The 11,477-nt window shown below is 50.5% G+C and overlaps 1 protein-coding gene across 1 annotated transcript in view; it reads right to left on the bottom strand.

Annotated features, from left to right (window-relative positions):
* The window catches only part of NEURL1B (neuralized E3 ubiquitin protein ligase 1B), a gene marked incomplete at its 5' end in the record, with an annotated part of 6,256 nt that extends 796 nt beyond the window's left edge, over positions 1–5,460 (bottom strand). Inside the window, 3 exons of the mRNA XM_009586460.1 lie at positions 292–417; positions 1,373–2,080; positions 4,900–5,460. Of these exons, the coding sequence (XP_009584755.1) occupies positions 292–417; positions 1,373–2,080; positions 4,900–5,460 (1,395 nt within the window). The remainder of the gene's footprint in view (positions 1–291; positions 418–1,372; positions 2,081–4,899) is intronic.
* Between the last annotated feature and the right edge of the window lie 6,017 nt (positions 5,461–11,477).

Genomic DNA, 11,477 nt, shown 5'->3' with positions numbered 1-11,477 from the left:
GATCCTGCCCCCCCCACTACTGCAGCACTGCTGCTGCAGCCAGGGCAGCCCCGCAGGCACCACTGTCATTAGACAGACTGACAAAGCGGGAAGCAACACGCAGCCCTTCTTCAGGCCGTGAAAATCTTCCCACCGCTTCGTGTTTTCTTCCAATTATTTCTATTGGCCTCGCAGGAGATGTAACACCTCTCCCGTAACCTTGCCCTGCTGTCTTGCGTAGCCCCAGCATCGTCTACCAGCCGGGATTCCTGTCTCGGCGCAGCCGGGTGCCGAGGGCTGGGCTCTCCTTACCGAGCGATGACTCTGAAGCAGACGACGACCTGTTGACGCTGAAGGCCATGTCCGAGTCGCTGTCGTACTGCGAGCCGCCGGGGGATCCTGAGGGAGAGACGGTCACTGGGCTGGACTGCACAGTGCCTGCAAACACAGGAGAGAGCTGAGCCCGCCGCCGGGCCGACGGACACCCAAACCCCAGCTGAACGCCCCTCAGCTCCACCCCACGTGCGCAGGGTGCTTTAGGAGAAAGTCCGGCTGCTGCGTGAAGTGCTGCCCCTTAGTAACGATACAAGTGCATGATTTTGGATGGGACCTCCAGGGCCTGGACCTCGCTATGCCATTTTAAATTTCTGTTCAGTGCTTCAGCAAGGCGGGCACCAGGTTATCTGACAGCCATCATTTGGGGTGTAAAGTCACTTCCCTGTGGTCCCGATCTCTCCAGCAGCAGCGGCCTCAAGCTATCACTGTCTAACTGCAGATCAGGGGCAGCTGGGAAAGGGCGTTGCTTTAAATGAGAAAAACCTGCTTTACAAAGTCATCAACATCCACTTTTCTGACAGAATCCTTAACAAGAGGAAAGGAGAAGCACTGTAAGTGGTCACCAGCAATAGATCAAAAGCGACATCTGATACCCGAGCTGTGGCAGTGCTTGGGGAGCGATTACGCCCATCAGCAACACACGTGCTTAAACCAGAGCTGTGCTCACAAAAATCATCGCCCTTACCAAGGCAGGAGTTTAATACCTGTTGGCTGGAATAGTGGGTTTATAAAAAATCCCTTTTAAAAACAAACCCTCTGAAAACCAGCTGTCCCCACCCCCAGCAATCCCTGCCTCCCTACCTGCTGCTTATTTTCTCTCTCTCAAGTCTCATCCTTTTCTGGGGGACTTATATAGGCTGCATACATCTATGTGACAGCTACCATGTCTCCCTCAGTCTTGTTTGCAAACACAAGGTGAGATCAGGAGCCGCTTCCTGACTTCAGTGACCACCTGCTAAAGGCAACACTGCGAATGCAAACCTGTAGCTCCTGTTCCAGCCCAGGAAACTTCACCAACCAGGCGCTCCACATTATCATTTCTTTTGGCTGCACTCACCCAGTATTTTGAGCTGGTTGATTACACCGTGGATTGTAAAAAACACCCAGAGAGACTGTGAGGTGTCCACGCACATTAGCATTCCTCGGCTGGCTCCATTCACCCCATGGTGCACCTCTCCGTTCGGCAAGACCATGAAACTGAGAATGTCGCCGCTGTTGAGGACCGGGAACGCTCGGTAAACCACCCAGTACTCCTTGCGGTCCAAGAGAAAGTCTGGATCTGCAGGAAGCTCATTTGTCCGTAAAGTACTTGGATCACAAGAAGTGATGCCAAATGAAAGGGCCCCATAGTATGGCAACCCAAGATGTCCTACTTCCACAAAGAGGCTTTCACCGATGTGCAAAGGCCGGTCAGAAAACACTAAAGTCCTATTGCTTTCTTGCCAGTTGGTGCATGCAACCATCCGGTCCTGAGAAAAGGTAATGTCAGGTCCACGGGTGGGGTGGAATCGCAGGTCTGTGTCCAGGAAGGCTGGGACCCCCTGGGCACGCTGCCGTCGGTTTGGGCAACAGGGGATGATGTGGTTGTCTGTCGCAATTCCTGGAACCCGACTTAGGTTTAGGTTTGCAATTTTGGCCACCACTTGGTTATTCTCCAGTTCGTTGTTATTGAAGTTGGCTGAATCATGGTTGCTCTGCGGAAGGCAAGTGCTGAGACGGGCAGTGCTGAGACGGGCAGTGGTCATGGTCTCTGCAAACATGCTATCTGTAAGATAAACCCAGTGATAAGGGACATTAGAGTCAAGATACAATTGCCTACTTTTACAGTTACAATTGTTATTATTTCAGCCTACAGATTATCTGAATTCTGTTCCTCTGAATGGAAAAACAATGGAAAAATTAGCCAGAGGTCAACCACTAATGAAGGGCTATCGGTGGAGAGTCTCCTGTGGAGCAGGCAGAGAAATGGGTGTATCTTGGCACTAGCTGAGGAAAAACACGTGTTATGAAGTACCCATGTAATCCGGAAGCTCCTTGCACTGGTGAACTGGGAAAAGCTGTAAACCAGTGTGGTCCTACAGCTTTCTCAAGTAGAGGGGACTAATAGCTTTGAGGGTGCTCCGTAAAAGAAGGAAACATCTCAATATCGTGTTGTCCAAAGGTCTTTTGCAAGCCAAATCTGCAACATAGTGATGGGCAAAGGAGCACAAGCATGCATAGATATTCCTTTCACACTGCTTGTCATTGCCTTACAGCTGTGAGGTGTCTAGGCACAGGTGTGTCCAAGAGAGGTCATTTTACATGAAGATTTCAAGCCTCATATCTCAGGGGTGTTCACACCACTGCAGAGATTTTGAATTGAGAGCTTGTCACAAAAGCTACTTGCTGCAGGTGTTACAAAGACAATTTTTACAGTTAGAGAGTTGTTCTCCCCTTTCACAGCAAAGGGAAGGTCAGGATGCTGATTCTTAATCCATTTCCCAGATTTTCACCTCGTCTGTGCCAGGGCAGGGATTTAAAGGTGTGGGGAGGCTCGGGAGCGCCCTTCCTTCTACCTCCAGCACTGCCCAGAGTGGCTTGGACGCTGCACTCCAAAGGTAAGGCATTAACCAGCTGAGCAAAGTCGAAGCACATGGAAGTTAAAAGTGTGCATGAATGAAGCAGACTCCTGGTCTTCGCAAAGATGGAGAGGGGAGAAGCATCCCAGCACCAACACTGCCTGCTTGGAGGAGAAAATCACCAGGCTTTTACCAAAGAAGGAAAAACACCCAAATCCATCCAGCAGCTGCAAAGCAGAGGCTGCCTTTGCTCAGAAGCCCATGCAGGAGAGGCCACTGGTGTAGGCTGATGGCTGAAGCAGATGCTTCTAGCAAGCACAGGGTACCTGGCAAGAAATGCTCCCACAGAAGAGTAAGACACATCCAAGCTTCATGATGCCGAAAGATGCATTTTGTGCATCTGTGTTTGGGCTGTATTTCACAGCTTTCTCGACTTGCAAAATTTTGGGAGGAAGAGACAGAGAGACAAACATGTCCGCTTTGACACCACCCATCTGTAGCAAGGAGGCTGGGTCCCCTGGTGCCCCAGATGGCTGAGCATTGCCCTGACTCCTGGTGCAGTTTGTGGGGCTTGGTACTTTGATTAAAAAAATAATCAGAGTACAGGTGCCCTCAGCTGAGACTTTCACCCTGCACACTTGGATGCCGCGGGCAGGACTGGGGGCTGGGGGCAGAAATAAGCTGCATTTTATTTTTCTAACTATAATCTAATGAGGAAGAAGGACTGCTCTGGTGAAGCAGCTGCACTGTCCAAAACAGCAAACGCTCCTTCACCTCTGTGATGAGCACCAGAGGCTGGAGTGCATCGCAATTGCAATTACGGGATAAGCTACTGGTAAGGTTTAATTACACATTTGAGGCAGAGCAGGCAGGGCAAAGTGTTGTTTATGTGTAGCCTTCTCGGCTGTAAAATAATTGGTACCACTCAGAAGAATATGCGATGGAGCTGCCTGCCCACTGGACTAACCATTTCACAGCTTATCGCTGGTGTCTGTTCAGCGTGAGGAGGGAGGCACCATCCCCTCGAGCAGGTGCAGCTTAGCTTGGCTGTTAAAACTAAATCAGCTCTTAGGAGCTTCTGGGAAAGGGCAACGCTCTTGTATTTTAAAAGGATTCCCCGTGGTGTAGACCAATTCAAAACACTCCATCTAACACTGAATTCATTTGAAATTTCAATGCCATAAAAGTCACAAAAGGAAAGTCATTCCATGGCAATCGGCTCAGTTTGCTAACGGGAACAAATTCTTCCCCTCTTGCAGCCCTCCCCAAGGATGATGCTTGTAAATCAGCCAGGCACCACCTGAATGCAGCGATCTGCTTAGGGGTGAGGGGAGATGAGGCATGCGGTGGCAAGGATCCCGAAGCACACGGGAGCTCGTGCTACATTTTCTCATCACTCTTCAGCTGGCGGGGCTGCATCCTGCGCTGCAGCCGGTGCTTTGCAGACATACAGTGATGCCCATGTATAAGGGAAGGGTAAGTGGGGTTACATCTGCAAACACAGCTGGTTAAACTGCCTGTCTAGGTGGGGACCAAGGCCAAGAGTTGAGAGAGGGGCTGGGAAACTGGCCAGGAAACTCTTGGGGAATGGGTCGTAGTTTTCCAGTGGACTGGCAGTAACTGGTAGCTGGCAAAGAAAAGGGGAAACTAGAGCTGGTCGCCTTTGTCTCCTCAGTCCCTGGGACCTTGCACCATGTTTTTCCATGCCATAGCAGCACATCTAGCTCAGAAAAAGCTGGGTTAAGTTACACGTAAAGATTTCCATCTAGCCCCTCACATGGCTGCTGTAATGCACAGCCTTAGGACTTTCCATCACTGACTTCTCTGACATATATTGCTTTCTGGATCCCCACTGCTGGCAAAAGAAAAATGGTTAATTTGAAGTGCAAAACCAACAGTAAATTAGTTTTCTTAAGTGTCCCATAGAAATGATCAACCAGATAGATCATGCATCTTTTCTCCATGATCATGCCTTCGGGGAAAGAGCAACCAGAAGAGCAAACCATGGGCCAAAATACACACTTACCTAGTATTTGCACTTCATGGGTAATTCCATAGACGTCTATGAGCGCCCAGAGAGGACCGGAAACTTTAATACCACAGTGAAACAATATTGGCTCCTCGTCATTAATACTGTAGAAGACTCTCCCATGACGGTCAACCCAGAAGGCCAAGATATTGTCTCTCACAGCAAACCTCTCTGGCAAAGCTTTGGCCCAGTATCCGGGTCGGGTCACTAGGTCCGGGCAGGCGTACTTTGGTATCTCGTCAGAGCTCATCTGCGATGGGTCGTGAACGGTGAAGCCGAAGCGTAGGGCCCCGCTCCAGCCGTGATGCACAGCCACCAGCTTCAGCCTGACTTTCTCGTAGAGGTGGATGGGCCGGTTGGTGAAGGTGACCCCGTTGCAGAAACTGTTCCTCCGCGTGGCCTTGCGGGAGTGAGCGTCCAGACGCACGTTCTTGCCTTTGGCTTGGGAGTGGAAACGCGGCGGCTCCGTGATAGCGAGGACCGAGCGTCTCTCATGGCTGCTGTTGGGCAAACTGTAATAGGGGCGGCTGGAGACGGAGCGGGTCTGGTGGCTTGTGTCTGCAAAAGGAGAAACCAGTGGCTCTGTCAGCGGTGCTTGACCGGAGCCGTGCCTTAGCTCAGCCCGAGCAACTGCAACCGACTTGCCACACGTGCTTTGCATTACTCGCTGGGAACCGCACTATTTAATCTTAAAATGCTGTGCTTGGCCACAATCTGCTCTTTGTTGCACCAATTTGGCCCTCAGCTTTATACAAATATAAGGCAAATGTGGCTCTTGGGGCAAAGGTTAGGCAGCTTCCCTTCTACGCCCTGCAAAACTGGCTGAAAACGAACATCCTTTTGTTCCCATCAGATGCATCCTATTGCACTCGGAAAGGCCTAACGCCTGCGGCTGTGGCTCCGAGTTTCCTATTTACAACGCATGTGCTGCTAAATCACCCGCTGGTGGCCAGAGTCACACCGTCTCTGAGAATCGTGGCTGTTAAGATCAGAGGTGCTCAAGGTGAACGCGGATGTAGGCTACTGATTTTTTGGGGACGTGCAGCCATTGGTTTCTCTGTCCCTTAATTTTGTGACGATAAACAGGAGCTTTTGAACAACACAAATAAACCAAGACATTTAGCAGCTGGAGCACTACCTCTGCATCACCAGAATGTTCTTCCAAAACTTCTAACCCAGCCCCTGGTTCAGATATCAGATGCAACTGGAACATTAAGGAACATTTCATCCCGCAAAGCCTCCCCTTTACACAGAACCTCCCATTTGAGCTCAAAGCACTTTATAAAGGATGATTGTTTTCAGCTTCACAGCACCACAGATGGCACAGAAATCCTGCCATCCTCATTTTACAGATGGGAGAAGGAGAATTTATGGGTGAGATCTTGCAGCATTTAAAGTCAATAGCAATTTCGAGACCAATTTCAAGAAAAGCAGATTTGAGGCCTAAAGTGAAGTTCACACAAGCGTGAAGCAGAAATGAAAAAAGCCCAACTTTTAATCTTAAGCCTTAGCTATAGGTTCCCTGAGGCGGAGACAATCTCTTTTGCATATCCCTGAATACACGGGGTCCTGCTCCGGGATCAGGGGTCCCATGACCACCACCACCACCACCGCAGTGTTACAGGCACTTTGATCTCCCCATTTCCCACCCACCCCACCCTCCCCCTCTTTGCACCTGGCTTTGTAGCTTTTTAAAGCAAAAATGGAAGGCGTCCTGGGTGCTCAAAGTCATCCTGTTAAATATAAAACTGCATCACATGCACGCATTTATTTTGAAATATTTTGCCACCTTTGAAGCTTTAGAAGCCGCCTGCCTGGCCCTTCCTTCAAGCTGCTTCCTCCCTGTGTGTAACCCCTGGCTTTGCTTCATGACAAGGGAAGGATTTTCTGACGCTTTCCTCTCTTGGAGAGAAACACCAGAAGACGCCGGGAGCTCAGCCGGGAAAGCTGGCGGAAGAGCTGCAGTTGTGACACCTTTTTTGCAAGCAAAACCCTACCAGGTAGGGCAGCGAGAGGCTGGGACTTGCCTTCGTGTCTGAACTAAGAGCGGCTCTAAGCAACCGCTGCCTTTGCAAACGCAAGAGGAGGGGGGTCGCAGGCAAGATCTGAACACAGGATTAGCGCTTGGAATCAGGCATCTGCAACAGGAGTCAAAGAGCTACAAAGGCAAAAAGCTCCTGTTCACATCAAGAAAAAAGGTCAGTCCGAAATTACGACAGGCAAACGCAGTGGCTAAATAAAAGGTCTTTTGTATCTCTTCATTCGTACTGCACGTGACAATCGCCGCGTAGCACAAGGTAATGGTTAATCCTGTCGTGCACTAATGTAAATAAATACATCCTTGCTCTTACACCAGTGGGGGGTTTGCCATTTCTGTGCCAGGGCCACGAAGGCAGAGTCCTGGGGGAGACGGGGAGGAGAAAAGCCCCCCCGGGTGTTAAATCTCCTCGGGGGAGTCCCACTGCCTGGCACAGCATCTCTCCTCGCAGCAGTGCCGCGGGCTGGGCTTGCCCCCGGGCTCTCCCAGTGCAGGAGGGGGTTCCCTGGGTCTGCGGGGTCAGCCCCGGCCATGCTCACAAGAGGTATAGGTATTTCTCTTGGGTATTCCCAGGAGAAATCTCATTTCTTGCCTCCCGAAGAGCTAAAATGCAGAAGATGGCTGCTCTCGGCACAGACCCACCCGCTGCTCATGTGGGAGCTGCTCCATGTGTCTGCCTGCAAATATTCCCGACAAATGATGCTGCCGCAGAGGAAACGCGGTTTGGGGTTTCCTTAGCGTGGTGGCACGAACCCAGCCAGCACGTAACGCTGGGCAAGTGGCCCCGAGCAATGAGGGGTGAATCCTCTCCTGGCCACGCTCTCCCACACCGGCTCCGCATTTTTCATCTGGATTCACAGAGCCTTTGCGCCGTTCAGCTGGGACGGGGGTTAAGCAAAGCCACCGGTGGGTGCTGGCGGGGTTAAAGCAAAGCCCCCGGCGGGTGCTGCCGGGACAGCCTCCGAGGGGCTCCTGCGGGACCCGGTGGGCTCAGCGCTGCTCTTTCACATCACACCCCGCCTTGCTGGGCAACAGCCTCCCCGTGTAGAGAAATCCTCGTTTTATAACCCATCGAGCTGCATTTTTTTTCTAAAACGGTTAAAAATAATTCCCCTGTGAAAGCGAGTGCCCTGGCCTGAATGTCCCTGTGTTGGCCAGGAGAAGGAAGGAGGGGAGCGAGCTTTTGTTCCCCCGTCCTCTGCGCTATCACAAGGATCCCCTGCTTCCCACCCCCTGCGCAGCACCAGCCTTCCTCCCACACCGACCTGCCAGGGAAAAGACACGCATAAAGCCGGAGCGTGGCAGGAGGCGATGCCCTCCGGCACGGCTCCCGGGCAGGTACTTCTCACGCCGCTTTCGGAACGCGCGGAGGACCGAGGCGGGGGGGACAGTGGCAGCTTTTTTTTAGCGATGGGCACCCACTTCAAACGCAACTTTGGGTCCACCCTGCCAGAGAGGAACTTGGGGCCAGGGTTTGGCTTTTTTGTTTTGTTTTGTTTTTTTAAAAACAGGAAAGCATATTGTGGCTAAACAATAGGAAAGTCTCCAGAAGGAAATGAATGGATAATTTATTTATAATGCCGTTCCCCCCTCGCATGAACACCTGCCGGTTGCCACCAGGAATAAAGCCTGACATAACCCAAGGCAGGGGAGGCAGAGCTTTCCCACTGAAACACGCCTGAAGCTAAGCCTGGGCATGTGCTTTACTCATTGTGTACTCAAGGGGACTAGGCAAGCTCAACAGGATGTTTGTGCCTTTGAATTGCCTAATTTGCAGCTCAGCTTCCATAGTTTGGATCACATTTCAGCCCCTCTGCTATTTCTCCAAACCCTCCCCTCTCCTGTCTGTGCTTTCCCACCCAAAAGCCCCTCAGTGGGATAATGACAGCCAAGCTCGTGGCAGAAATGCCACCCTACCCAAGGGTGCCTGATGCCGTGACAGGCAGCTAAGAGCTACACCAACTCTTTTTTGCAGCTATGAGACTCCTACAATGCTTTGAGCACGTAATTTCTTCTCTTTATGCCTCACTTCCCTGTCTAACAGAAAGTAATAGTATTCCTCCACCTCGCAGGAAGCTAAAAGGATTGAAAAATGTAAGGTTCTCAAATACTTCAATCCCTGAGCCCTGTAAGCATGTCAGCAGACTGGCTAGATCATCAAATAGGACACGAACCCACTGGGTCCCCCGGGTGATGTTTTGAGGTCCCAATCCAGCATTTTGCTTCTTTTCATTCCGGAGTTTTCCATTTTTCATCCCTACTCTCACCAACTGCAAACATGATGCTCGCTGCATGAGTTCCTCAAACGCACGAGCAGGGCTTCAGCAAATATGAAGTAAGCCAGGAAAATGGAAGAAAAAGCTGAACTGAAGGATTAGGAATGGTGTAGGGCTCCTCACTGAAACCTGCAAAAGAAACCCTGGCTGGAAGGCAGCATTTCCATCCGCATGGGCTGCACCGAAATAGATTTGGGTTACAGGGACCCATGCTCTCAACCGTGAGTAGCTATCACACGTCTGAAACTTCACCTCCTTTCCAAAAGGCCAGCACATTTATTTCTTAGGTTATGCTGACCTTTGGAGAGGTATTTTAACAAACATGTGCTTTGCATTTCAAAAAGGTACAGCAGGAAGATCCTGGACAAATTCCACATATTTATCATGGTTCCAGTTCTAAAAATAAACATTTTTTTCACCCATTTCACAGCATCGGGTTTGCTGTGGCACTGTAATCCCACTGACAGCAGCAAACAAAATTCAGAACAAGAGCTCTCCCCGAGGCTGCTGCTCTCCGGGGCGCGGGATGGAGGAGGCTGCTTAGCTGGGGAGTTGACCTTAAGCCAGACTGATCCTGTCTTCACTCGCCCTGACAAACCGGGCAGGAGTGATAATACAGACGGCCCTAAAACGAGGGAGAAGAGAATAACGTTCAAGGAAACCAGAGCTACAGCAGAGAGCTACGACGAGGGCAGCCTGACAGTGGGAGGAGGAGGAGGAGGGCACTGCCTTCCCCATGCGCCACGGGTAAATTCTCGGTCTGTATTAACTCTACAACCACTGCATCAAAAGACATTCCCTGGCTCCCACATCCCTTTCCCGAGGACCCCCTCCAAGTAAATCCATGACAAAAGATGCGCAGGATCACAAGGCAAGCAAATCACCGGGCAGCCAGGTGCCAAACAGGGATGCATACTGGATAAAGCAAGGATGTCAAGGGAACAGAAATTACTGGGACCACCACCCCGTGGCGAACAGCTCACAGGAGAACAGCTCATCAGCATGCAGCTGGAGCGTGGTCTCCCCGCGTTGTTCAGAGAAAAGGCTGAAAGGTAGCAGCATGCAGCCTGAAATCCATCCATTAACGCTCACTGCACAGGCGAATGGGAATCCACCTAATACGCCCGCATCTTATCTTTATGGCCGCTGCTTTATCAGTAACATTAGAACTTTTTCCTATTACAGTAGATAGTTAGGTCGCTGCTGCTGCAACAACCCTGTTGAACATTAAACACAGTGTCTGGAGAGAGGGGGCAGGTGGCTTTTGCTTTGAAACAGGAAAATCCCAACAGGTGGGGACAGCGTGGTCAAGTTTACCGCATGATTGCGAGCTTGTAGAAACAGCCCTCGCGGACTGGAAGTCAATCACCGTGCGGTCCAGTAAAAGCACGGTCCTTGCCGTGCTCGTACCACTGCACCTTTACTGCTGGAGACGACGCAGCCGCCTGCGGGCGCGTGGGCTGGAGCCTTGCCGGAGGCTGGAAGAAGCAGGCTAGGCTGCTACTGCAGATAACAAACATTAACAGTAACATGAAACAGGATTCTGCTCCGACGCGATCTTATCTTCTGAGAACGAAAGATAAAAATCTGTTCACATATAAATTTAGTGCGCTGCCTAGACATCTATTCTTTTTTTTAAATACAGAAAATGTGTCGGGGAGCTCTGCGGGAAGCACTGGTGTCGCCTATTCCACGCTCACCAGTGTGAATTTGTAAAGTTAGGCTACCAAATCCACTACAAGGCTGCTACAAAAAAATCGGCCTCATCTCCGAACGTCCTGCTGGCTCAAACACTGGAAAACTCAACTTGACAATTAATGAAGAGCCCCCATTTAAATTTCTGTGGTTTGCATGACCAGATCAGAGCCCCGCTTTGATGTGAAGGTCTCCCTGCCCGGTCCTCTAATCTGAGACAAATTTCCAGGGAGTTAAAAAACCCCACATGGTTCACTTGCAATAGAGTGATACAGAAATTGAGGCATTGAGGGGAGATTGAAGAGCCCGTAGTGAATTGCAGAAAATGTGACATTTTTGAAGAGACTAATTTGGGAAGGAGGGGAGGAGGAAAGACCGAAGTTGTTTTTTCATTAAAAGAAGGTGTGTTGTGTCACTGAGGTAACTCTCAAAGCAAGTATCTAATGGACATACAACATTTTTCATTGCAAAACAGTCCAGAAAGATCCCAGAGAACAGGGATTGACTTTAATTCACAAAATCAGGTTGTGTCTGTCTCCACGAGGATTTTCAAGCGAGAAAACCCT

This window comes from Fulmarus glacialis, unplaced genomic scaffold, assembly GCF_000690835.1.
Source record: "Fulmarus glacialis isolate BGI_N327 unplaced genomic scaffold, ASM69083v1 scaffold10141, whole genome shotgun sequence".
NCBI lineage: Eukaryota > Metazoa > Chordata > Aves > Procellariiformes > Procellariidae > Fulmarus > Fulmarus glacialis.
Note: the sequence above shows the minus strand (reverse complement) of the source record. Positions and strands in the feature narration are given on the sequence as shown.